The sequence below is a fragment of the Trachypithecus francoisi genome, unplaced genomic scaffold (assembly GCF_009764315.1).
Source record: "Trachypithecus francoisi isolate TF-2019V2 unplaced genomic scaffold, Tfra_2.0 Lachesis_group0, whole genome shotgun sequence".
NCBI lineage: Eukaryota > Metazoa > Chordata > Mammalia > Primates > Cercopithecidae > Trachypithecus > Trachypithecus francoisi.
The window spans coordinates 131,847,326-131,874,643 of NW_022681453.1; the positions used below are offsets into that span (position 1 = coordinate 131,847,326).

The window sequence follows — 27,318 nt, forward strand, 5'->3', positions numbered from 1 at the left end:
CAACTGTGGAGGAAGAGGCCTGCCCCTTTCTCACCTCCTCTGAATGGGCAGCTTGGAAGTGGGAAAGAGGGCCAGGAATCCATGGGGCATCCTTCTCCTGCCAACTGCCTGGGGCCTGGAGGGAGGCCAGGCGCTCACCTCCTGGGGTTTGGGACTGTGCCTGGGTATAAGGAGCTGCAGCCCCCATCTCCCCATTATTGAGAGGAGGTGTTGAGAGCTGCCCTGGCAGAGCTGGGGCACAGGGATGGCTGCTGCTAAAGTGTTGGGTGTGGACAAGTGGTCTTTGCTGAGTTTCTGGCTCCACTGACGTTTCTTCTTAGCTCAGTTTCCTTATCTGAAAATGAGGGGATTTTTGGACCAGATATCAAAGGTCTCTTCAGCATTGCTTCCTGGGGCTGGTGAGAAAACAGGGAAGCAGGAGGGGAAAGCCCAGGAGTGGTTGTAACTCAAAGACGGGCACTGAGCCCTTGTCTGGAGGATGGGGCATGTCCTCACAGTGGTATCCAGGCTCTAGACAGGGGACCCAGACATAAAAGGGGTGGCAGGTCTACCCTTACATCTTGTATGAGTCATCACATGAGGGAATCGAGGCCCAAAGAGCTGTAAAAGACTCACGCAAGGTCACACAAGTAGTGAGCATGGAAGCTTTCTCTACTGCACGGATGGCAGGTAAATTTACCTTCATGCTCAACTCTGATAGATTGGCAAGGGCTGTTGGGAGCATCATGTGGAGGAAAGGGTCTGTGATCTATTAGCAATGTCTGCCACATGCTTGGGAAGAGGAAACGGCAACAAGACCACAACATGTTTACTGTAGTTATTAATTATTTACTAAATTGTTATTGAGAGGCTGCTTCATGTAGGGCACTCGTCCTTATACTGGAGATTCAGTGATAAACAAGGGCAGCTCCTGCCCTTAGGAAGTTTCCATTCTAGAAGGGGAGACAAACAATATATATGTGAACAAATGACTAAATAATATCATCTTAGCTAGTGCTAAGAAGTATCAGGAAGGCCGGGCGCGGTGGCTCAAGCCTGTAATCCCAGCACTTTGGGAGGCCGAGACGGGCGGATCACGAGGTCAGGAGATCGAGACCATCCTGGCTAACACGGTGAAACCCCGTCTCTACTAAAAATACAAAAACTAGCCGGGCGAGGTGCGGGCGCCTGTAGTCCCAGCTGCTGTGGAGGCTGAGGCAGGAGAATGGCTTAAACCCGGGAGGCGGAGCTTGCAGTGAGCTGAGATCTGGCCACTGCACTCCAGTCCAGGCGACAGAGCGAGACTCCGCCTCAAAAAAAAAAAAAAAAAAAAAAAAAAAAAAAAAAAAGAAGTATCAGGAAAATAAAATAGTGCAATGGGATAGGCAGTGATGGTGAGGGAGAGGAGGGAGGAGATCAAGGCAGCCAGCAGGCAACATTTAGGCTGAGACCTAGACGCTGAGAAGGAGGCCTCCTTGTGAGGAGCTGGAGGAAGAGCATCCTGGCAGAGGGAACAGCCAGTGCGAAGACTCTCTAAGAGACAGAAAGAGCAGAATTGAGGCTGCTTCGAGGGCAAGCAAGGGGGCCAGTGGAGGGGATGGGAGCAGTGAGAAAGCCAGCTGCCTGCTCAGTGTGACCACTTGGATGTCTGACAGGCCCCCCGACTTAGTCAGCCCAGCACGACACCCTCAGTCCATTTCCCCATCATCCCTGCTTCACACACAACAAAACCTGCTCCTCCCCGAGTCTTTCCCTTCCCTTCCCAGCAAATGACATCTTTGCCCACCCTGTTGCTTGGTCCACTGTGCTACAACCCTGGCCATGCCACCATCAACTTTCTCCTGCAGCCTCCCCCTAATCCTCTACAAAAGCCCCCAAAGCACTCATCAAACCAATCCCCTCATTGTTTACTGCCCAAGGCTCTCTTCCTCCCAGTTTTGTCTTTTTTGCAGCTAACCCTAACCCATGAACCCACGAACCCAGGGACAGATACTTTATCATCTTTTTAAAAAGAGAATCTGAAGTTGGTTATAGCCGTAAGAGCACTAAGCACCAATTCAATCCACACATATTCCTCTAGTTGCCCCCAAACAAACAGTGTTTCCAGAGTGGATATGAGGACTGGGTATTAATGATCACAGGACCATTTATCAGGCCCCTGCAGTGCTCCTGGTTCCCTGGCCAGAGCATCACAATAGCCCTGCAGGGACGGCATGATTTTCATCCCACTTTCATTCATGCAGAGATTTAGACTCAGAAAGGTTCAGCTTCTTATCGGAAGTCCCAGAGCTGGTAAATGGCTGAGCCAAGATTTGGACTTAGGTCTCTCTGATGCCAAAGCCCAAGCTCTTACTTCTGCATCAAGTTTCCACCTAGACTCAGATGGGCAAAGAATGATGGGCTCAGAAAGAGACACCTCAACCTCAGTCCAGATGTTTCCCTTTTATGCCAAAATCAAAGGTCAGAAACTGCTCCCTGGGTTCCTTGGGACCTCCTCAGCCTGGAAACAGGAGGGGCAGGACCTTCTGCCCACCTAACCCCAACGAAATGAGGCATCCCAGCTCTCCTTATCTTCCTAGCTTTCAGTCTTCATCCTTCCATCTGCCCCCTCCCAAGTCCTTCTTTTGCCAGCTGGTCACCTTCTTGCCCTGGGCTGTTATAGCCAGTACCCCAGTCTTCTCCAGGAAGCATTCCCGTGGGAACCACAGTGCCAGCATCCGGTGAGGACAGGCCCTCCGTTACCTGCTGGCCCTGTTGCCTCTGCTATCAGAACCAAGAACAAAGGAGCTTGGTGCCTGCCGCCTGGCTGGCTGTGTTTGTCCAGGGTGAGGCCTCGCCTGGCACAGATGCTGAGCAAACAGAAGTGCGGCTTCACAGATCTGCCTTACAATGAGTGGGACTTTAGGGGATGTGTTGCTGCCAGGCCACCTGCCGAAATATCACTGTGCCCAACCCCAGCCAGCACTCCAGGGCATGGAGGACTGCAGGGCAAGGGGACCCATCTCTGAGCCTTAGGCTTTTTGGCTCTACAACAGCAGAGTCATACAAGATGATCTCCAAGAGCCCTTCTGTGGTCTGGAGCCTTGAGAGATGTTTCTGAAAGCCCCTAGGGCTTGAGAACAGATCTTGGTGGCAAAATGCTGAGGGTGGTGTGGGGTTGGAAGCCAGGCCTCTGACCCATGGCAGTCCTGGCCCCAGCCCCATGTATCCACACATGCCTCTGTCTCTGACCAGCAGGACTGACCTCTTTCAGAGAAATGTCCTTGAGCACTGGATTTATGACCTTATTCACTCTCATGGAACTTCCAGGACTAGAGCTAGGGCACTTCATGGTCAGAGGACTAAGTGTGCCTGTGTTGCTTCTGAGGTCATTCAGAATCTAACTTCTCATTCTCTGCCTGCAGAAATCAGGGTAGCTAGGGAAGGCTCTGAGGGACCATAGAGGGAGGTTTCTCCAGTTAGGACAGGAGAGCTACATGATGATGGGCAGAATGTAGGTGCATCAGAACCATCTGCTTGTTAAAAATACAGAATCTTGGACCCCAAACTCCAGAGGTTCTGAGTCCCAAGATTTGAGGTAGGAAAGGATGGCTTAGAATTCTGAGTTTTAAACAAGCACCTATGTCCTCTGTAGGTTTCTGATGAAATGTATTTAAAAGCTATAAAGTCCTGGGTTCAAATCCCACCTCTGCCACTTTTTAGCTATGTGACTTGAGAAAGTCACTGAGCCTTTCTGGATGTCCATTTTGTCTGTAAAATGAGGCTGTATAAAATAACTTGCAATAAGTTCGAGTTATTGTTTCAGAGTGTTGATTGCACTTTGTAAATGTCTGTGGAATGAATGGGACAGAAGTCCATTTGCCCAAACCAGAAACCTACTATTCTCCTTGACTTCCTCATCTACCACATCTCTCCACCAACCAATCACAAATTCCTGTGAACTCTATCTGCTACATACACTTCACACCTGCCAGCTTCTCTCCATCCTCAGGGCCATCACGCTAGCCAAAGCCACCACCTTCCCCTCCCTGCGCACCGCACAGCACCCTCACTGGTCTCCCTGCTGCTACCATGGCCTCTGCCCATTCATGCTCCCCAGAGCAGGCATGCCTACTTCAAGCCTTAACTCTCAGGAAGGCCTTATCATGAGTCCAAAACAATTCCTCCTTCCCCAACACCTACTTCTAAGAACTTGCAGTCCCTCTTACACTGAAGCTATTCTGAACTTCTTTCGGATTCCTCCAGTGAATCACAGTTTCTCTTGCCCCTAGGTCTTCATACAAAGAGTATTTTCTCCCCTCCCCAATCCTCCGGAACACACATCCGTCACTCACTACTCATCCTTCCTATTTCAGCTTGAATGCCAGTTCTTCAGGGCCGGACACTGGCCGTCGCCCTCACGTATGCTCGGGAACTCTTCCTCCTCGGCAATAAAGCTCCTTACACTCTACAGCGATGACTTAATCCCACATCCTCCACTGTCTTGTCCATTGCAGTAGCATCCGCAGGTACTAGAGTCTGACACATTGTGGGCGCTCACAAAGATGTGTTGAATGAATGACTAAATACGCAGCCCAATGAAAGAATGAAGAAACGATGAAGTAGTCCCTGGTCACAGGATACATCGCGGTGGGGGTCCCCCCAGGTAGGGCTAAGCTACAGCCACATGAGGGCGTCGCAGGGCAGGCGCGGGCCACATGGGGGCGCCCCCGGTCCGTTTTAGCTGGTTGGCACCTCCTCGGACTGAGGTTCAGTTACCAATCGCCAATGGGCGCCGGGGAGCGGGGTTCTCTCTCTGATGGACAGCATCGCTCCGCCCAATCTAATTCATATTTTCCTTAGCCCCGCCCACTCCGGGCCCCTGAGACCCCGAGGGTGGGCCTGGTGGAGACACCGCCAACTGAACTCCAGCTGAGTGCTCTCGAGGCCGAACCAGCGGGCCTGGCGGTCTGTGAGTGGGTGGCCAGCCGCTAGGGGCGGGGCCTTAGCGTTGACGGGCAGGCAGGCCGTCCCGCCCCTCTCACCCAGAGCGGCCGCGCCAGCGCTGGGGACCACAGAAGTGAGTACGTGAGCGGCGCAGCAAGATCCCAGCTCGGACCCCGGACGGCGCGCGTCCCCGAAGCCCCGGATCCCAATCGGGCCCGCAGTGGACCGACAGATTACTGTGCACCCCGAATCACGACCACCTGCACCCTCCCGCCCCGGCCTGCCCCCCGAGTCCTCCTGCACCGAGCTCGCCGGCGCCCCGGATCCTCCTGGACCGGTCCGTCCAGATTCCCGCGGGACCGACCTGTCCGCATCCCCAGGATCGCCGGGCTCGGTGCGGCGCCTCGGTCCCGGAGCCGCCCGCTTGGATTGCATTCCCTTCTCGCCCGGATCTCCTGGGACCGGACGCGAGCCTGTCCCGGAGCCCGCCGAGCGCACCCTCTCTCGGGTGCCTGCAGCCCCGCCGGCGCGGCCCGGCCAGGCGCGGCCCGGCTCGGCTCCTAGAGCCGCCCCGGCCATGGCCAGAGCCCGCACGCCGCCGCCGCCGCCGTTGTCGCCGCCGCCGGGGCTCCTGCCGCTGCTCCCTCCGCTGCTGCTGCTGCCGCTGCTGCTGCCCGCTGGCTGCCGGGCGCTGGAAGGTGAGCGGCGTCGGGGGGTGCGCCCGGGAACAAGGTGCACGGGGTCGCGGGGCTGCGGGCTGGTAGTGCGGGTCCGACCGGGGTTGAGCGCACGTCGGAGGAGGCCCAGCCACCGGCGCCCGCTCCGGGACCCAGGGATGGGGTGGGGAGGCCGCTCCCGGAGCCGCCTCGGAGGCTGGAGCTGGCTCAGAGGCAGGCAGCCCGCGGGTTGGGGGATCTAGGGGAGCTAGACTCGGCACGAACGTCCCCGAAAGTCCTGGCCCTGCCGTGAGCTTTCGCGGGAGTCCCCCACACTCACGGCAGAGAAGCGGGGCTCCCGGCACCCCCCGAAGTCGAGGATGTGTAGGCGACCCCCCAGGCAAGGCGAGGGCCGCGGGGCTGTGGCGGGTGGGGGCGAAGCGGGACTCTCCGGGTTGGGGGGCGCTAATTAGGAGCCCGTTGGAGTTAACTGTGAGAGTGTGAGTGCGAGCACCCTGCTTTGCCAGGGGGCCGCTGCGGGGGCGGACAGGCGGGGGCCTGTTATTGTTTATGGTTTACCGGGCGCCAATTACACCCGAGGTGCTGTGTGCGCGGGCCCCGCACCCTTTTCGGAGGCTCCCTCTTCGCCTTCTAGCAGGGCTTGGGTCTCCATTGAACCCCTGAAGTTGCGGGGTTTGCCCCAGGTAGCACCAGAGCCCGGCGCCTTCCTCAGTAGCCGGTGGGAAAAGGCCCGGCTTCTCAATGGGTTCTGTGAAACCTGCCAAGACTGCTGTGGGGGGCAGCTCCAACTTCCAAATGATTGTACTTGGATGAACAGCCCCGCGCTGTTGGCCCTGGCAGGAGAGCTCACACGCATGCCACTTGACACAAGCTTGCCGCGGACAGAGGCCCCAACACCAGCCACAAACAATAGGGAGGCCCACACACACTCACGCCCCGTTTCCAAGAATTTCGGAGCCATTAAATGAGAGGGGGTCAAAACCTTCCCTAAAGTGGAGGGAGGGAAGCCCCAAAAATTCGAGGGCAATTGGAATAAAGGCAGTACTTATTTGGGGCATCTTTAACAGATCTAGTCACTTTCTTAGTTTAGGAACGAAAACACGAATTCTGTGGAACTTGGCTTGTTCTTACGTTCACAATCGGTAAACTTAAAGGTTGGAAGGAAAAAAGAACACAGTTCAGAGAGAAAGGCATCCTCTGGTGCGTTCTAATGTTCTCCAGGGGAAAGATCTCCTATGATCCCCCACCCCCTTCATCTCTGAGCCCACTGTGCTGACAGATCGAGTCCCACGGATGGACACATGCAAATTCAGACCGGCACACCGAGGTCTCGCCCACACTCGCACACATTCTCCCACATGTGTGTGATAGGATCGCAGGCGTGAGAACCCAGTGTGGGGCTTTGTCGTTGATTGCCTTGAGGGTGTGAGCCAGGGAGCCTGTTCAAGTTGCCAGATCTGTGTTAGGTCTCTGTGTCGTAGCCCAGGAGAGGCGACATTGGTACACACACCCTCATACACTTACGGGGCTGTGTGTCACCTGTGTGTGTCATGCCGCAAGGCCCTTGTTGTGGGTGTGGTGGGTGCTGGTGCTGAGAGTGGAGTGGGGGTGTGGTTTGGGTCAGGTGCACAGGGGCTACCTGAGGAGGCTCTCTTCTCCCTCCCTCCTTCCCTTCCTTTCTCTTTTTCAACCCTCATCACCTACTGGACCCTCAGGAGTCCAGGCCCTAGCAGGAGCCCAAGCTTCCAAGCCTCCAGGCCAAGCAGCTGGAGGGCTGTCCAGAAGGCGGAGTCCTTATGTGCTGGGGCAGCCTGGGAAGAGAGGGCAGCAGGGCCCTTCGTTCCCCAGTCCCGGCCTGCCCACCTCCCCTTGGCTGTGAAGTGGGAGCTAGGGCTACTCTCTGGCTGTGAGGCCAGGCCAGCACAGGATGCCTCTGGGAAGCAGCAGTGCCTACAAGGGTGGTTTCGCCAATTCCTTCACTTTTGCAATTCCTCAGACCCTCTGGTCTCCAGTTCGTGCGCAGGAGAATGTGAGAGAACAAATGGAAGGTGCTGACCCCAGCATAGACCTTGCACCTACCCACCCTCTGGCTCTCCCTCACTGGGAGACAGGATAGAACGGCATCGACCTCATGGGGTTCTTCTGAGAACTGAATTGTTCATGTGTGCAAAGTGCTTAGCACATAGGCATTGTTATTCAAGGAGTAGCTGTTATTATTATTATTACCCTAGGGTCTGCTCCCTGGGGAGCCTCAGGAGTGTGTGCCCTTGTCCTGCCCGAGGGAGGTTAGAGGGAGGAAAGATGAAAGGGAAGGTTGGTGCAGGGGGCCGGGGGTGGGGTTGTCTCCCCCACATCTCTGCAACTCCAGGGAGGGAAGGAATGGGGAGAGAGCTGGCCCAGTGGGTAGCTGTTTTCTGCCTGTCCTCCCTCCTGTATTCTGGGGCTTGGTGTGTGGATGGGTGAACTTCAAGGTCCTGGGGTGTGACCGGGATAACGTGGTTTTCATAGCACCAAAGAGCTTTTCAGCCCCTCCAGCCTGACAGGTGGAGGGTCCAGCTTTCTCCATCCAGCCTTCCATTTGGCTTCGTCAGGATTTTGGTCTGCCCTTGGCCTTGTGGCTCTCTGTGTCTGGGGCATGACATTTATTTAGGCCCAGGGTCCCTGAGCCCTGGTTGCTACCTCTCGTGTACCCACTAGTTAGATGCTATCTAGCGCCTGGTTCCTCTTCCCTCCCTGCACACTTGGGGGTCACCAAGACTCTGCATCCAGGGCTGCCGTCAGTTTTCCGTGTGGATGGAGCCTGGGTCCTTGCTTGTCCGCGTGGATGAAAACATGCCCTCACCTTGCCCTCTGATTCACTGCCCCCTTTCCCCGTGCAAATTGCCCTGGGCTTTACCCACAGACACAGGGAAACAGAGCCACCTAGTCACCCACTGGCCTTTTGAGTAATGTTCCCCAGGTCCCCAAAGCCAAGATTATTCTCCCCTCAGGGCCAGCAACGGGTCGGGGAGTGGGGTCCAATGGGGAGCAGACTAGGAATGGGGCCTGGGATAAGGAATGGTGCCTGAACCCCAGCGCCCCTATACCTGGGATAGGATGGATAGGTCCCTGCTGGGAAGAGACCCTTTTGAGAAAAGAGAAACAGTTACCAGATCTCAGGAGGTGGGGCCAGCACGTTCCCCTCCAGCCAAGCCATGGTAACGGAGTTGTCACTGCAGTGGAACCTGTCCCTGAGGGAACAAGACAGCATGGAGCCCGCCTCCTCCACAGGGGCAGCAGGAGTGACCCCTGAGAACATGGAAACTGAGACGGGACAGTGGGCTGGGATTTGGGGGGCTTGCTCACTTGTTGGAGTTGCCTCTGGCACCCCCAAACCCCATCCCTGTCTGTCAGGAGCTGGCCTTCTGAGCGGCTGCTGAGGGCTGGCAGGTATTTGGAAGAACCAGTTTGCTCGGCACTGCCCTGTCTTTAGCCACAGCTGCTGCTGCCTCCACTGCAGCCTCAGCGGCTGCGAGCTGAAGCCGAAGCTGCCGTGGGCAAGGCCTCTGCCGCACAGCCTTCCACTAATTAAACAGCATGAAGAGGCTGAATCACCAGGCCTGCATAGTTTGAAAATTGTAGCCCTGCCTGTTGTGCTGAGTCAAACTGGTTTGTCGGGATTGGGCAGCTGGGGGTGGTGAGGGGTGGAGGGAGACTGGATACAGCTGGGCACCTGATGGGCTGGGAGAAGCCCCCTGCCCAAGGGCTAGCCCTGGTGCCAGGTCTCCTATTTCCTTCTGCCCCCAGCCTCCTGGCCAGACCCAGTGTGGCCAGCATCACAAGGAAAGGCTGAAGGGCTCAGGTTAAGGGCTAGCTGTCCACCCATTCTTCTGGCTGCTGGCAGGGCCACGAGTGGGGTGGGGGCATGGATGAGTGCCCAGGCGTTTGGGCTCCCCGCCCTGGGCTTCTTCCCCCTTCTCCTCCCTCTCAGGTTTATTTAATTATAAACCCCCATGATCTCAGGAGAAGAATGAAAAACAAAATGTGTTCTCTGTTCTGAGATGTTCCCCTCCCCTCCATCCCAGACATGGGGGCCAAGTGGCTGTGGCAGGAAAGGAGGAAGTGGCCCTGGGTGAGTTAGGCTCCCCCACAACATGTATCTTCTCCAGGCCCCACGGCAGGTTCCCCTCAAGACCCCTTGATCCTCACGCTGACTACCCTATGTGTACAGGCTGGCACAGGCGTGTACACATCCTGACCCATGGGAGGGGAGCCAGATCCTTCAGCTTGGTAGCTGAGGAAGGGACTCCATGAAGAGGAGGGTGTCCGACTTGGGTGGCATAGCACTGCTCCAGGGTGCTCCTCCTTGCGCAGATCCTGACCCTCTGCCCTCCTGCCCCCCTGCACACTCTGCGGGTCCAGCCCTGGTGCTGACCTTTCCTTCCACCTCTAAGTCCCTAGTCTGGAATTTGGGCTGAAGGCTTGCTGCTTCTGTCTTTAGTTGTTTTGTGTTTCTGTTTTTGGTTTTGGCTTGGTTTTTTTTTATTGTTTGTTTCCTGGGTCTCAATGACACTCTTGCTCCCAGGGTGCTATGGGGCCTGGCCCTTCACCAGGGCAGGTGGCAGGCCCTCAGCTGGTGCCCCTCCCACAGGCCAGGGTGGCCATGATGTCCTCCTCATGCCCTGCTCAAGGTCCTCAATCTGCAAGTGGAAGAGCCTTGCCCAGAGCTTCTGAAGCCAAATCTCTTCAGGGTGCTACCCTCTACCAAGGGCTCAGGGGCCCTTGAGACGGTGCCATTGTGCTGGCAGGGAAGTGGCTTGTTACTTGGGCAGGGGCTTTACCTGGGAAGGCCGCACCCAGCCACACCCAGAATCATCTTCATACCCCTGCCCCACCCCAGCCTCGTGACCTGACTGACAGCTCCTGCCCAAGCCAGGACAACAGGAAGCAGGGCTGGGGCTCTTTCGGTACACCTCTGGCTAAGGCTGCCCGCCCCAGCACCTCTGCTTCCCTTGCAAGAGTGGCCCATGTGGCTACCCTGCCTAAGCGAGAGGCACCAGAGTGGTGGGGCAGGATGAGGGGTACTGCCCTCTCCCAGTAACTCTTCCTCTACCCCACTGGAAGACATCCCGTAAAGAGAACCATGCTGACAGGGTGTGTGTGTGTGTGTATGTGTGTTGCGGGTGCATGGAGGATGCACCTCTGAGGCTTTACACAAATCTAGGTATTGATACTTACACCATGTCAGGATGCTCTTTTGCAGGGACTGTGGCATGTTCCAGTGTCACTGGGCATCTGTGACTTTGCAGCTGATTGTAGTTTGTGTGACTGAGTAAGAGCATGTCACCAAGTCTACACAGGGAAACTGGTGTTTGTGTTTGCACTTTACACTGAAGACTGCATGACTTGCAGCTGGTGATAGCATGTGCAATTGGGTGTGTAAGGAGAACATACTGTAGGGTTGGGTGTGCATGCCCTCGGTGTGTGCATATGTTTCAGGAAATCTGCACATAGGCAGGCTGGAAGCGTGGGTCTGCCTAAGGCAAGCCAGATCTCTGTGTAAGAAAGATTCCTGTATATGAATGTCTAAGGAAGACTAATCTGTTTGTACCATATGCATCCGTGTGTCTGAGAAAGACAGACCGTGGCTCTGTGTGAAGCTGGGTGTGTGTTTGTGGGCGGCTGTGGCTTTGTGTGTTTTTGTCCACCATATGTGTTGACTTGTCGCTCTTTAGCCCCAGTGGCGGGGAGTGAGCCCAGCCCCGGAGGACTGGATGCTGTGAATGCATCTGTGTGTTTGTGTATGGGCGGGGGCCACACAGCTGCTGCCACGTGGCTGCTCTCCATGGCCCTGTGGCAACCTGAAAGAGGTGTTGCTTCGCTCCTAAGCATCAAAGCTCCAGTCCTGGAAAGACCCTGGGCCTGCTGCCTACCTCCCTGGTGACTTTGTGGGGTAGTTGTTGTTTCCTGCCTGACAGAGCCTAGTGTCTAGGGTGGCCAGCCTCTTCTCCCCTCTGCCTCCTGCAGATACATGGTGGGGGCAGCAAGGGATGGGGTGCAGCAGGCACCTGGGGGAGCTGGGAGCTTGCTCACTCACTCCTCTTTTGTCTTTACCCGCTGCCCCTTGTACCCCCGTCCCAACGTGTGTATGTACAACACACGTACACACACGTGCACACACATGCACACACAGCACAGAAAAGGTGGGTTGGGTCTCTTCCTCCCAATACCACGGACGGATGGGTTCTATGACCCCCTCCACGCCCCCCTCACCTACTGCCGAAGGCTGGGACCGGGCACCCCAGGGCTGAGGAGGGCCTTGTCCTGTCTCCTGTGCCCGCGCAGGCTGAAGGGAGCAGGCTCCTCCTCTCCCCCTCACCCAGAAGGGGGGAAACCGAGAGCACGCGGCCCCCTCCCCACCGGAGCGACCGGAGCCCTTCTTCAGGCACACATGACTCGAAACCCAAGTCTTCTCTTCATTAATGGGAAAAATGTGGCGAGATTGAGCGATGGCCAAGGCTGAGCGATGGCCAAGGGCCGATCCCCTTCCTCCCTCTCTCGCTCCCCCCAAATTAAACAGAAATGAAGAGCCTCCCTGCCTCCCTCGCTCCTTCTCTCCCTCCCTCCTTCCCGCCGCCGCCTCTCCGCCGTCCCCTCCCTCCGCTCCCTCCTCCCGGAGCCAGCGCAGGGCTTGTTTTAAACTGTGGAGGAATCTGGCTGGAGGGGGAGGGGGCTGAATATTTGGGTTTAAACAGTTCCAGATGGGTTTGGCACAGGCTGAGCAGAAGGAAGTGAGGGAGAGGGAAGAGGGAGGCGGCGCGATGGAGCGGCGGGAGCCCCGGCCTGCTCTGGCGGGCAGCGGCGGGCGGACCGGCGGGAGGACTGGCTGCTGGGGCAGGGCGCTCTCGCTCGGAGGGCTCCCAGGACGGACACTCGGGCCGCCGGCTGGAGACAAGGCCGCCTGGCAACCTCCCTCTGTCTCTGTCTCCTCGGGCCTCCGCGTCTCTCCATCTCCCTGTCTTTGTAGTCAGCCGCCGGCCACCCCGGCTGTCTGATCCCCGCCAGCCGGCTCCGCACATCCCTTCGGCTCCGTGCCGCCCACCGCCCGCCTGCCGGTGTCGCTGCCCCTCCCGCCTCCCTCCCCGCCGGTCTCTGGGCCCCAGCTTTTGAGTATCTCCGCTTCCCTCGAGTACCCCCCGGCCAAATGTCTGTGTCTGTCTGTCTGTCCGCCAGAGGCCAGGATCACTCCCCTTGCACCCGGGCCCTCAGGGGACCAGCGGCTGCGGCAGCAGGAGGAGCCTCCCTCCCTGCAGTGAATGGCTGCTACCTGCTGCCCCTTTGCCTGACATGGGGGCTGGGGTCACAGCTGCCTTGTCCACCCACGGGGTCCTCCGCCGTCCTAGACTCAGACCCAGCCTCCACTAAACCACTGAAGACTGCAAGCCTGTGGCCGTGGGGTTTGGGTCTTTCCCCACCTGAGCACACAGAGGGGGTGATGTAGAGGCCTCCAGAGGTCCTGGGGCAACCCTGCCCCATTCCAGCTTCAGAGCTGGCTGCACTGTCTTCCAGGCCACGGGAAAGGAGTTGGCACCTCTTTCCTTCCTTTCCTGCCCCAGGTCTAATCTGGGGGTCATACTGTCTTTCAGAGAGTAGTGACATCCAGCCAGAGCCCAGAACCAGGTTTCTAAGAGAGCAAGAAACTTTAATGGGCCCCTGCTATGACCAAACAAAGTGAAACAGGCAAGAAACCAGCTCAGAACACGGGCTGGGTACTGTGACAAAGCCGCTGGCCCTTGATGCACAAAGGAAGGCATCTTACCCTGACTTGGAGGTTCACAGAAGGCTTCCTGGAGGAGGCAACAGCTCTGTTGGGACTTAAATAATAGGCAGTTTTCTACATGTTCTTTCATCCCTCCCTTACAGAGGGGCATATTGCAGTCAGAGTGCAAGGGAGTCAGATACACCTGAACCTGAGCCACCCTTGCCACCTCACCCCAAGTCCTAGCAACTTTACCTTAGGCAGTATATTTTCTTTGTCTGGGCATCAGTGTTCTCTTCTGTAAAAAGGATACACCAACAGTACCTTTGTGCAAGGACTGCAAGAAAAATTGAACTAAGAGCTGGTTTGGGGCTTTGGTCGTCCCCTCTCCACCCTCAAAGCGCATCCCTTTCCCATCACCTGTAGGTGCTGGGTGGGAGCTGGCTCTGGCCTTTCACTGCCCTCCCCTTCCCCTGGGCCTTAGTGCGGGGTTGGGCCTTTGTGCTGGGAACGGAGTCAGGGGAGGCCAGGGCCAGGGTCTGAAGCACACAGCCCTTTGTTCCAGGATAAAGGCCCTGCCGGCCCCTTTGTGTGGAGATTAGCAGAGCCTGTAGGTGTGTGGACGGGCCTCTGCTCCCGCCTCATTAACCCAGGCCTGGGGTCAGGGCACCCACCCCTAGCCTGCCTGAGGGGACATCTCTGGGGCTGTGACATCTCTGGAGATGGCCGCAGGGTCTCCTCTAGGATAGGGAACTGGGAGCTTTCAGGACTTGTGGAAAGTGGAGCCTGGTGGGAATCCTTTCCTGAGCCATCTCTTCTTTCTTTCCTTTTCTTTTTTTTTTTTTTTTTTTTTTTTGAGACGGAGTCTCGCTCTGTCGCCCAGGCTGGAGTGCAGTGGCCGGATCTCAGCTCACTACAAGCTCCGCCTCCCGGGTTCACGCCATTCTCTCGCCTCAGCCTCCCGAGTAGCTGGGACTACAGGCGCCCGCCATCTCGCCCGGCTAATTTTTTGTATTTTTTTAGTAGAGACGGGGTTTCACCGTGTTAGCCAGGATGGTCTCGATCTCCTGACCTCGTGATCCACCCGTCTCGGCCTCCCAAAGTGCTGGGATTACAGGCTTGAGCCACCGCGCCCGGCCTTCTTTTTTTTTTTTGGTTTTTTTTTTCTAGACAAAGTTTTGCTTTTGTTGCCCAGGTTGGAATGCAGCAGTGCAATCTCTGCTCACCGCAACCTCTGCCCCTGGGGTTCAAGCGATTCTCCTGCCGCAGCCTCCCGAGTAGCTGGGATTACAGGTGTGTGCCACCACACCCGGCTAATTTTATATTTTTAGTAGAGACGGGGTTTCACGATGTTGGTCAGGCTGATCTCGAACTCCTGATCTCAAGTGATCCGCCTGCCTCGGTCTCCCAAAGTGTGGGGATTACAGGCGTGAGCCACGTTGCCCAGCTGTGATCTCTTCTTTCTCCTCACCCTGAGATTAGTCCCTGACCTTTTATTCCGTTGTTCCTCCAGAGACCCTCATGGACACAAAATGGGTGACATCTGAGTTGGCGTGGACATCTCATCCAGAAAGTGGGGTGAGACTTTCCCATCATTCTCCTGAGTGTTGTTTGCCATTAGGCTTCCCCCTCCTTCCAGCCTGTGTGCCCCCTCACCTCACCAGGACTTGGAGGAGTGCTGCCTCTGCCCTCTGCTGTCACCCTCACTTCCTGTGCTATCCCCATCGTCCTCACTTGTCACCCTCTGAAGCACCTCACAATCCTTCTCTGTGGGTGTTTCTATCTCTTCCTACTCTGCCTGCCTGTGCCCTCCAGCTCCCACTCACTCTCCCTCTGCTCCTGACAGCCTTCTGCGTGTCCATCCCCACCATCTCCCTCCTCCCTGGGTCCCTGGAGAGAGCACTGGCTTGGAAACCTTAGTTCCAGATCTTTAACTTGCTGTGTGACCTTGAGCAAGGCCGTTTACCCCTCTGGGTGGCCACTTCTTGACTGTTGAATTCAAACATCGGGACAACAGATGCGGCTCCTCATGGAGTTGTTGTGAAGATTGAATGCGATGTTAATAGTGACAGCCAGTATCCCAAAATTGCTTGCACTGTTACAAGCCCATTACATTTATTAGCCTGATTTAATTCCTCACAGCCTTGTTTAGTTCTAATCAGCCCCATTTTACAGATGATGAAACTGAGGTATAAAGATAGCAAATATAGCTGATGTTCCCACAGTACTTACCAAGTTGCTAGTCCTGTCCTAAATGCTTTATTCAGTTAAAGTCATTATTCCTTACACATCATTATGATCCCCATGTTACAGATGGGGAAACTGAGGCACATGGAGGTTAAGTGACTTATCCATAATCACACAGCAAGCAGAGAGCTGGAATTTGATAGCCTGTATCCTCAGCCACTACACCACAGAAGCATCCCTGTGAAGTACAAAGAGCAGATCTGGGCACGAGGGAAGCACTTGGCAAATGCAGGCGTTCACTCTGTTTTTTTCATTGGTCCATGCACAGTGGGAAGAGGTGAGTGGCTACGATGAGGCCATGAATCCCATCCGCACATACCAGGTGTGTAATGTACACGAGTCAAGCCAGAACAACTGGCTTCGCACAGGGTTCATCTGGCGGCGGGACGTGCAGCGGGTCTACGTGGAGCTCAAGTTCACTGTGCGTGACTGCAATAGCATCCCCAACATCCCTGGCTCCTGCAAGGAGACCTTCAACCTCTTCTACTACGAGGCTGACAGCGATGTGGCCTCAGCCTCCTCCCCCTTCTGGATGGAGAACCCCTATGTCAAAGTGGACACCATCGCACCGGATGAGAGCTTCTCACGGCTGGACGCTGGCCGTGTCAACACCAAGGTGCGCAGCTTTGGGCCACTTTCCAAGGCTGGCTTCTACCTGGCCTTCCAGGACCAGGGCGCCTGCATGTCGCTCATCTCCGTGCGTGCCTTCTACAAGAAGTGTGCATCCACCACCGCAGGCTTCGCACTCTTCCCCGAGACCCTCACTGGGGCGGAGCCCACCTCGCTGGTCATTGCTCCTGGCACCTGCATCCCCAACGCCGTGGAGGTGTCGGTGCCACTCAAGCTCTACTGCAACGGCGATGGAGAATGGATGGTGCCTGTGGGTGCCTGCACCTGTGCCACCGGCCATGAGCCAGCTGCCAAGGAGTCCCAGTGCCGCCGTGAGTGGGGACTGTCCTGGGGAAAGGGTTGTGGGGGGGGCCTGGGCCACAGCTACCTACTGCCCTGCACCCCCCCCCACCCGCCCCTGCTTGCTATCTGACTAGGAGGTCTGGGAGCAGGTCCACAGTGGAGGCAGGAAAGGGAAGAGTGGGGATCAGATGCGGAGAATGTGGTGCAAGGAGGGAGAAGAGAGAGAAAATGAGGAGAGACACAAGGATAGTAAGAGAAAAAATGAAATTGAAGAGAGAGGAAGAGAAGCGTGCAGAATCCTTGGCAATCAGGCACCTGGAGAACCCAGTCAGAGGCTTAGGAGGCCAGCAGAGATGCTCACTTTATCCTGGCCTGAGTGTATACTTCACCCTGAAAGTGGTAGGTCGGCCCCAGGACTGAGGGCATGGGGGCTGTGGGTACCTTGTGCATGGCCTTTTACCCTGGGCTCTCTTCTGCCCCTTGGGTGGCAGTATATAAATAGCACAGTGGTTAGGGACCCAGTCCCTGAAGTTGAGTCCCGACTCTGTCTCTTACCACTGACGTGACCTTGGGCAAGTTACTTTTTTTTTTGAGATGGAGTTTTGCAATTATTGCCCAGGCTGGAGTGCAGTGGCACGATCTCGGCTTGCTGCAACCTCCACCTCCCAGGTTCAAGCAATTCTCCTGCCTCAGCCTCCTGAGTAGCTGGGATTACAACTGTGTGCCACCATGCCTGGCTAATTTTGTATTTTTAGTAGACGGGGTTTCACCATGTTGGTCAGGCTGATCTCGAACTCCTGACCTCAAGTGATCCACCCGCCTCAGCCTCCCAAAGTGCTGGGATTATAGGCGTGAGCCACCACGCCTGGCCCTGGGCAAGTTACTTAACTGTTTGAACCTCGGTTTCCTCATGTGCAAGATGAGGACAATAATCAAGTTTCCTTCATAGGGCTGTAGTGAGGCTTATGTGAGCAGTGCTTTGCCCGTAGAACAGTGTCTGGCACATGGGAGCACAGTTACCAGCTAAGTGTTGGTCATGAGTCTCCAGAGCCCTGGGATCCATGAGAGCTGGGCTGTTCTGCCCTCATTTTGTACATGAGGAGTTCAGGAGGCCTGCCTCCGATGGCTTGCCAAGACTTATGTACTAGGCTTCTCAATTATCAAAACTGTCCACCTAGGGCGTCTCTCACTGAGCCTCACCAGTCCTTGTGAGGTAGATTCCTGCCATCTCCCTATTTCACCAATAAGGAAACTGAGTCTTGGAGAGGCTCTGTGCACAGGCCTTGTAGCTAGGGAATGTGGAAGCTGACATGGAAGCCTCCTCCTGCGCTCTGCCATGCAGGACGGGGTGCTGAGGGCCCTGTCTTTCGCTCCCTCTGCCCGATTCTCTTCCTTGGGGCTTGCAGCCTACATACAGCTCTGAGGCGCAGGTGATGGCTCTTACCGCAGTCCTAGGTGTGAGGGGCTTGGCAGCATGAACCTGGTTGCAAGGCCCAGTGTTGTTATGTGAAGGTGAACAGTGCCTTTCCCGGGCCCTCTCCACTTCTCCATGGGAATCTGTCCTGAGATTTCCTCTTCCTAAGTGGAGAAAGGGGGTGGGGTGATGAGCCTGACAGACTGAAGAGGGGCTAACACTCTGCAGGTCCCCGGCAGGAAATGCATGCTGGTTCCCATAGCAACCAGGCTGGCCTGGCCTCTGCCCCCTCCCCCACTGGCTCAAAAGAGCTAGGGTGGAATATCACCTTCGTGAGGGGAGATGAAACCCCAGAAAAGAGCAATCCCTAGTGCTGAGCATTCTCCCCTGTGGGTGTCCCCCTCCAGAGGCAGTCATATGGAGAGGCGGTGACCCACTTTAGTGTCTAGGAGGGTCTTGGTGTGTGCCCATTTTCCTAACACAGTTATTACTAGTGCCTCCTTTGACTTGCAAATTCCAGTGTGAAGAATACACGATATGGCTACCATAAATCCACAGAGCCTGTGTCCAGGGGGCCAAGGGTAGATGGCAGGAGGGGAGACCGGGGAGAAGGGATGCTCAGGCCCTGGGCTTGCTCTGGGGTGAGTCCCCTTGTGAACACTTGAGGCCTCTGAACTCCAGGTGACCCCAGCCTTCCTGCCTGCTTTCTTTCTCTCCTCCTCTTACCCGTCCTCAGCCCCCATCCCTGCCCAAGGGCAGACAGGAGCTGCTGCCTGCGCCTGGTGGGTGGGGCGAGAGCTTCCCTGTGAAGGCCCCACCTCCTGGCTATTCTAGGGTGTCCTTCAGGGTCCTCAGGAATGATTTTTCTGGAGCCCTGGGGAGAGGTGGGGCATCTCCACAGTGCCGGGTGCTGCTAGCCCACCGGGGGTCTCTTCCCCATCCCCATCTCTTCCTCCGCCTTTCACTGTCTTCCCTGCCTCAACAAGCCCAGGCTGTCCAGGTGATGGGGCTGACGTCTTCGTCCATGAGGCCCCGGGGTAGGGGTGAGGGGGGCAGGGGCGGGGAGGAATCCGCTGACATGGGGTTTCCATGGGGCAATAGGGCCTTTTGTAGCTGCAGCTGGAGTTAGGCAATCCTAGCATTGCCCCCACAGTCTAGGAGGTGGAGGGGCCAGACCTAGGCTGGGGAGAAGCCAGGTTCTCACGGAGGTGTGGAGGTCTGGTGTCTGCAGGGAAGGGAGATGAGCCCCATCCATCCTCTTCTCCCCTACAGCCTGTCCCCCTGGGAGCTACAAGGCGAAGCAGGGAGAGGGGCCCTGCCTCCCCTGTCCCCCCAACAGCCGTACCACCTCCCCAGCTGCCAGCATCTGCACCTGCCACAATAACTTCTACCGCGCAGACTCGGACTCTGCAGACAGTGCCTGCACCAGTGAGTGAATGCGCGTCCTCTCTCCCCCTCTGCAGGCCTTCCCTCTAGGGGGGCCAACCTGGGAAGCCTAAGCAGTCACTATGAATAGCCCCATTTTCCAGAGGAGGAGCTGAGACTCAGGGAAGTTAGATGTTGTGCTTAAGATGGCACAACTGGGAGGTGACTGCCCCTGAGCCAGAATCCAGGTCAGCCAGCTCATCCCTTCCACCAACACTTGCTAAGCACCTACCACTTCCTAGCCACGATTAGGGACTGGCTAGGAGCTTAGCAGTTGGTCTTCTAGTCCATCACCCCTCCCTCTGTATAGAAGTGCCTCTCCCCAGCCCCACTCTAACCACAGAGGGGGCCTCACATCCTGAGGGTGGCCTGGTGCCCCACTTCCTCTCTGCCCTGGCCTTTGGTGTGCCAGGCATTGTGCTGGGTATCGAGGGTGTGGAGGTGAATAAAATACAGTCATTGTCCTAAAGGAGCTCACAACCTGGTGGGAGAAATAGGTGTAAAAGCAGGTAATTACCATAATGTACTGAGAGCTGAGCTAGAAGGCTGTCTAGGAATTGTTTTATGTACATGCAGAGTATAGGGCAAGGACGAATCAAGGAAGACTTCCAAGAGGAAGTGACATCACAAGTTGGGTATTGAAGGATAGATAGGAGTCTGCCTAGTGAAGAAATGTAGGAAAGTTATTCTGCTTATCAAAGTAGAGGCAAGGCAAGGAGGTAGAAAGCAGGTTGGAGTGTGCAGGAACTCTGGGCAGAAGGATGGTCCTAGAGACCCCAGCTCACTGCCTTCTCCCTCCATGTTCCTCACAGCTGTGCCATCTCCACCGCGAGGTGTGATCTCCAATGTGAACGAAACCTCACTGATCCTCGAGTGGAGTGAGCCCCGGGATCTTGGTGGCCGGGATGACCTCCTGTACAATGTCATCTGCAAGAAGTGCCATGGGGCTGGAGGGGCCTCAGTCTGCTCACGCTGTGACGACAACGTGGAGTTTGTGCCTCGGCAGCTGGGCCTGACAGAGCGCCGGGTCCACATCAGCCATCTGCTGGCCCACACGCGCTACACCTTTGAGGTGCAGGCGGTCAACGGTGTCTCGGGCAAGAGCCCTCTGCCGCCCCGCTATGCGGCTGTGAATATCACCACAAACCAGGCTGGTGAGGAGGGGGCACTGGAGGGCAGGGCCTGGGTCACTTTCCCCTGGATCGAGCTGAGGTGTCCTAGGGCCTGCCAAGGGACCGCTGGGGGTCCCATGGGAAGTGGGTCTTTGGGAAGGATGCCAGGGTCCAGGGAGCCTGTGGTGAGCCCTCTGTTCTTGCCAGCCCCGTCTGAAGTGCCTACACTACGCCTGCACAGCAGCTCAGGCAGCAGCCTGACCCTATCCTGGGCACCCCCAGAACGGCCCAACGGAGTCATCCTGGACTACGAGATGAAGTACTTTGAGAAGGTCAGAACCTCAAGGGGCAGGAGGAGGCCTTGGGCTGAGATGGGCTGAGAAAATTACCCCCAGATTGCAATGGGGCCCTTGGGAGCAAGGCCTTGGGTATGGAGGGGACACGTGGCAGGCCTGGGCGTGAATAGGGGCCAGTTGGCCTCAGGACCCACCTGAGGATGCCCCCTCCCTCCTGGCATTGCAGAGTGAGGGCATCGCCTCCACAGTGACCAGCCAGATGAACTCTGTGCAGCTGGATGGGCTTCGGCCCGACGCCCGCTATGTGGTCCAGGTCCGTGCCCGCACAGTAGCTGGCTACGGGCAGTACAGCCGCCCCGCCGAGTTTGAGACCACAAGTGAGAGAGGTTAGTAGCCCCCTGCACCTGTCGCCATCATGGCCCTCACTGTCTGTCCTTCCACTCAGCAGCCCCTTCTCCATCTCCAGGCTCCGGGGCCCAGCAGCTCCAGGAGCAGCTTCCCCTCATCGTGGGCTCCGCTACAGCTGGGCTTGTCTTCGTGGTGGCTGTCGTGGTCATTGCTATCGTCTGCCTCAGGTACTCCCAGGCCCATTGTTGCTTCATGGGTTGACTAGAACTGCCTTTTAGCATCCTAGAGCCCTCCTGCCACAGAGATGAGCTGCCACCACCTCCCTCAGACCCAGGGCCTTAGCCCTCTGGGGGCCCGTTGTTGCTGGAGAAGCCCTCTCCCACCCCTGCCTGTGTCTTCATCCTGCCCTTTCTCCACACCCCATTCTCTGAACCTCCGGGCAGGTTCCCTAGGGACTGAGTCCACTGAGCCCCTTGCTCAGAGACCCAGAGATTGCTGTGACCACCAACTGTGGGACTAGGCTCTGGGCCATCCGCTGTGTCCTCTCTGCCCCTTCTGTGAGCCCAAGGGTCCCCTGAACAAAGGGAGCCAGATGACTTGTCTCAGGCCTGCCCTCCACCCTGCCACCCTACAGGAAACAGCGACACGGCTCTGATTCGGAGTACACGGAGAAGCTGCAGCAGTACAGTGAGTTTGTTCCTGCCACCCTCCCCAAGCTCTCCCAGCTCTCCCAGACCCCTACAGGGCTCGCAGACACCCTTCTCCCTGCCTGGGACTTCGTTCCTTAGAGATAAACCCTGAAGGCCCCCTCCCACTTCCAGTCAAGTGCCATTTCCTGACCCCTATCTCACTCCAGGTACCCTGGGCCCCTACTCACTCCTGCTAGCCCCAGAAATGACTGAGATGTGACCCCTCCCCGTAAAGGCAGTTAATCTTGTGGGAAAGACAAGATGCATACACACAGGAAACAATTCAAGAACAATTAAGCTTGAGCAGGTGCTCCTATTGTAAAGGGCCCTCAGAGTTTACAGAGTAGGAAGGCTTCCTGGAGGGGGTGGACTTGAGCCGAGCCAGGTGGGATGAGCAGGGTTTTGGGAGGTGAGGGAGAGCATTCCTGGCCAGAGGAGCCTCTGGAAGGTAGTGGGTGGGGTGGGGAGGGAGCCCAGCTGTGGGGGCAGCGGGAAGACTGGTTTGACTGCCGCTGGGAAGCCAGGCTGGGTAGTTGTGGCCAGCCCTCGGAGGGTCGTGAAAGGCAGGCAGAGGAGTTTGGACTTGACTCCACCATAGGTAATTGGAAAGGCTCTCAAGTTGGGGAGTAATACAATGGGAGGATTGTTTTAGGAAGACAGCGGTATGCAGGATAGCTCAGTGGGAAAAGTCCAGAGGCAGAGAGCCCAGCTGGGAGGCTATTAGAATAGTGCGAGTGTTGAAGGCCTGGACAAGGTCAGGGCAGTGGGAACCAGGCGAGGGATGAATCTGAGAGAGGTCTGGATGTGATGAGAGATAAGAGAGAAAAACTAGGAGTAGAATCCTAGGTGTCTAGCCTTTATGGTCACCAGGAGTTCTCACGGGGGCTGGAGGGTTAGGGCAGCAAAACACAGAGGAATATGGGGCTGGGCTCAGCTGGGAGCCTGCTGGAGCTGTGCCCATCGCAGGGAAAGGCTGGCTTGACTGTTACCCTCTCACGCCCACCTCTTCTCCCTCCAGTTACTCCTGGAATGAAGGTTTATATTGACCCTTTTACCTACGAGGACCCTAATGAGGCTGTTCGAGAGTTTGCCAAGGAGATCGATGTGTCCTGCGTCAAGATAGAGGAGGTGATCGGAGCTGGTGAGTCTCCTGGGGCACAGTAGAGATGAGAAGCTGAGGCAGGCTGGGTACAGGGGTGAGTCATAGCTTGTTCCCTGTGCCCTGTGCCCTGCAGGGGAGTTTGGGGAAGTGTGCCGTGGTCGACTGAAACAGCCTGGCCGCCGGGAGGTGTTTGTGGCCATCAAGACGCTGAAGGTGGGCTACACCGAGAGGCAGCGGCGAGACTTCCTAAGCGAGGCCTCCATCATGGGTCAGTTTGATCATCCCAATATAATCCGGCTCGAGGGCGTGGTCACCAAAAGTCGGCCGGTTATGATCCTCACTGAGTTCATGGAAAACTGCGCCCTGGACTCCTTCCTCCGGGTAAGAGCCAGCCCCCAGGCCCTCTCCCTCCGCCAGAAAGTTGGGTTGGGCTAACCATCCCCTCCCACAAGTCAGACAGCCCCTATTCAAGTCCATAAGCATTTACTGAGGTGGCTTGGTGCAGGGAAATGGCATGGCCTTCAGAGCCAGAAGTATGGGAGGTCACATCTTGACTGTTCCTTACTGCCTGTGTGACCTCAGGCAAGTGACTTAACCTCTCTGAGTCTCAGCTGCCTGGTTGTAGAATGGGAGTGGTAAGAGCTAGTGGGTTCTCATGGGATTAATTGGGAAGTTATCTACAAGATACTTGACACATAGTAGGGCAGCTCACTTACCCTCAGGGCACTCTGGACATGGTTGCAGGAGAGATGAAGCAGAGTCTGAGTACTTGGAGAGGGCAGGCAGGTGGGCAGGCCATGGGTTGGGATGGGGGCAATGGGCCCACCTGAGCCTGCTTGTTGCCTGCAGCTCAACGATGGGCAGTTCACGGTCATCCAGTTGGTGGGCATGTTGCGGGGCATTGCTGCTGGCATGAAGTACCTGTCCGAGATGAACTATGTGCACCGCGACCTGGCTGCTCGCAACATCCTTGTCAACAGTAACCTGGTCTGCAAAGTCTCAGACTTTGGCCTCTCCCGCTTCCTGGAGGATGACCCCTCCGATCCTACCTACACCAGTTCCCTGGTACAGGAAGCCACTGGGAGGGAGACTGGGGGCGGGGCCTATCAGCCAGGGGCTCGGGCCTTGGGGGCAGCCTGGAGTCACAGGGTGAAGGGCGTGTGCCCCCCTCACCAGGGCGGGAAGATCCCCATCCGCTGGACAGCCCCGGAGGCCATAGCCTATCGGAAGTTCACTTCTGCTAGTGATGTCTGGAGCTACGGAATTGTCATGTGGGAGGTCATGAGCTATGGAGAGCGACCCTACTGGGACATGAGCAACCAGGATGTGAGTGAGGCTAAGCCAGAGTGGTTAGGTGGGTGGGTGCTGGCTAGCGATCATAGCAGCAGCTCACTCTGGGTTTCCCTGCCGTCGGCCCAGGTCATCAATGCCGTGGAGCAGGATTACCGGCTGCCACCACCCATGGACTGCCCCACAGCTCTGCACCAGCTCATGCTGGACTGCTGGGTGCGGGACCGGAACCTCAGGCCCAAATTCTCCCAGATTGTCAATACCCTGGACAAGCTCATCCGCAATGCTGCCAGCCTCAAGGTCATCGCCAGCGCTCAGTCTGGGTTGGTACCTCTGCCTCTGCTCCCACCAAGCCAGTAGCCCTATCTCCTGCCCTCGAGACTCACCAGGTCCTTCTCTTCTTCCCACAGCATGTCACAGCCTCTCCTGGACCGCACGGTCCCGGATTACACAACCTTCACGACAGTTGGTGATTGGCTGGATGCCATCAAGATGGGGAGGTACAAGGAGAGCTTCGTCAGTGCGGGGTTTGCATCCTTTGACCTGGTGGCCCAGATGACTGCAGAGTAAGTGTGCCTCAGATTTGGAGGAGCAGGGCAGGGGGCCCTAGACTTGGCCCAGAGTAGAGGGCACGAGGAGAGGGACTAATCCTGCTTTTGCTCCATCTGCAGAGACCTGCTCCGTATCGGGGTCACCCTGGCCGGCCACCAGAAGAAGATCCTGAGCAGTATCCAAGACATGCGGCTGCAGATGAACCAGACACTGCCTGTGCAGGTCTGACACCGGCTCCCATGGGGGATCCCGAGGACTGTGCAGAGATGCCAAGCAGCCGGTTGGACTTTCGGACTCTTGGACTTTTGGATGCCTGGCCTTAGGCTGTGGCCCAGAAGCTGGAAGTTTGGGAAAGGCCCAAGCTGGGACTTCTCCAGGCCTGTGCTCCCTCCCCAGGAAGAGTGCCCCAAACCTCTTCATATTGAAGATGGATTAGGAGAGGGGGTGATGACCCCTCCCCAAGCCCCTCAGGGCCCAGACCTTCCTGCTCTCCAGCGGGGGATCCCCACAACCTCACACTTGTCTATTCTTCAGTGCTGGAGGCCTGGCAGGGTCAGGTTGGGGTAAGCTGGGGTTCCACAGGGCCCAGCCCTGGCAGGGGTCTGGCCCCCCAGGTAGGTGGAGAGCAGTCCCTCCCTCAGGAACTGGAGGAGGGGACTCCAGGAATGGGGAAATGTGACACCCCCATCCTGAAGCCAGCTGGCACCTCCAGTTTGCACAGGGATTTGTTCTGGGGGCTGAGGGCCCTGTCCCTACCCCCGCCCTTGGTGCTGTCATAAAAGGGCAGGCAGGGGCAGGCTGAGGAGTTGCCCTTTGCCCCCCACAGACTGACTCTCAGAGCCAGAGATGAGATGTGTGAGTGTGTGTGTGTGTGCACGCGCGCGTGTGTGTGCACGCACTGGCCTGCACAGAGAGCATGGGTGAGCGTGTAAAAGCTTGGCCCTGTGCCCTGCAGTGGGGCCAGCTGGGCTGACAGCAGAATAAAGGCAATAAGATGATTCTCTTGCCCCTTCTTATTCCTCCTCCCAAAGCAAGATTCCCTGATTCAGAGTTCACAGTCCCTGGCTGGCAACCCTTCACAGCTCCCTGGAGGCATTGAGAAACCAGACGCGGGTCCATCCAGGCTCAGTTTCCCCTTTGTGCTTGGACCTCACTGCTTTGAACATCTAATACACTTCTTGGAAGTGGGTCAGTGGCAACAGAAAACGAACTACCCCAGAGCTCCTTCCTTCTAAGGCAGAGGCCTTCCTGGGGTGGGGGCAGGCTCTGGTGTCTGGATGGTGTTTGACTGAGTCGGTTCCCAGCCTTTGTCTTTAAGGGAGCTGAGGGGAGAGGGGGTTGATCAGTTCCCAGGGTCACGTGACCAAGGATAAAGGGAGGGAGAGCCACTGGTGTTCAGAGGCCGAGGCCCGGAAGTCCGGCTGCTCCTCACTGAGCGCTTCCTATGCCCAGGCGCTGGGCTAAATGCCCCATTTATACACGGATCTTATTTAATCTCACAACAACCCAGCCAGGCAAGGAAGTATTTTTAACTACTTTTTACAGAAGAGGAAAAGGAGAGGTTAAGTAACTTGCCCAAAGTCGCTGAGCCAGTAAGTGAGGCCCGCGGCTGGGATTCTCACCCAGAGACTGCCTGCATACTTGAAAGGTTCAGAGGATAAATAACAATAACCAGGGAGAGGGTTAGGAAAACAGCTTCTGGAAATGCCAAAGGAGAAAGCGTGGTGGGGGGCCCTCAGAGGCCCGTCGGACGCAGGAACAGGCTGGGAGGGGGGGGAAGTGCAGTCATGTTCCCAGTGTCGGGAGGGATCCCTGGGCAGCAAACCTTTGTGCTTTCCGAGAGATCTGCACAGCCGAAATTAGAGGGTCCCTGAGTCGGCACAGAGCCATGAACAGACACCGCGCCATGTAGATAAGCGGTTCACGTGTCGCGGCTCCGCACCTCTCCCTGGACAAGTCCAGGCAGCGCAGAGCTTCCCAGGGTAAATCTAAGCGAGAGGCTGCACCTAGGGGTCGGCGGAGCGCAGGCCTGGAAGCATGCGACCGCGATTTCAGGCTCCGGGGTGGAGGCCCAGGGAGGCCGCGTGGAGGCGGCCGCCGGCGAAGGTTGCAGGGTCTGCTGCGTGGCGCACTCCCGGCCGCGGAAGCCGGCGGCGATCGGAGGAGCCTGGGAGAGGCCCCCGCACAGCTGGCGGCGGCGCGGGCTCCCCAGGCCGCCCCCGTCCCTCACCGCGCGCTCCCGCGCTGGGGCTGCTCGGCGGCGCCCGCTCCTTAGTATTCCCCCCACGGAGCCCAGCCGCGCCGCCGCAGCCGGCCCGGGGGAGGGGCGCCCCGCACGGCTACGCTCTCGGCGTCCCCCGGGGCGGACGCGGGGAGGGGAGGGGAGAGGAGGGGACGCAGACTATCGGCGTAGGCCTCCTTCCTCCCCCAGTAGGGGAGGGGCTCTGCGGGGCCGGGGCGGGGGCGGGCGATGCGGGGGCGCGAGGTGGCCCTTGGACTAGGCGCCGGAGCTGTCAACGGGGCGAGGTGTGGCGGGCGGCCGGGGGAGGGGACGCGGTGCCGAATGGCCTCCTGCACAGCCTCTGGGCATTCCCCGGCTGCAGGCGCAAAT

General features: G+C 57.2%; 1 protein-coding gene across 1 annotated transcript; it reads left to right on the top strand.

Annotated features, from left to right (window-relative positions):
• Positions 1 to 5,034: 5,034 nt before the first annotated feature.
• On the top strand, positions 5,035 to 25,705 carry EPHB3 (EPH receptor B3). Its single transcript, XM_033211935.1, has 16 exons — positions 5,035 to 5,603; positions 14,834 to 14,898; positions 15,836 to 16,508; positions 19,166 to 19,321; positions 20,131 to 20,472; positions 20,638 to 20,762; positions 20,953 to 21,112; positions 21,193 to 21,301; positions 21,709 to 21,761; positions 22,782 to 22,904; positions 22,999 to 23,246; positions 23,715 to 23,930; positions 24,042 to 24,191; positions 24,285 to 24,478; positions 24,566 to 24,721; positions 24,827 to 25,705. Exons 1-16 carry the CDS (start codon positions 5,483 to 5,485, stop codon positions 24,933 to 24,935), a joined length of 3,000 nt encoding a protein of 999 aa, XP_033067826.1. The 5' UTR covers positions 5,035 to 5,482; the 3' UTR covers positions 24,936 to 25,705.
• Positions 25,706 to 27,318: the final 1,613 nt, after the last annotated feature.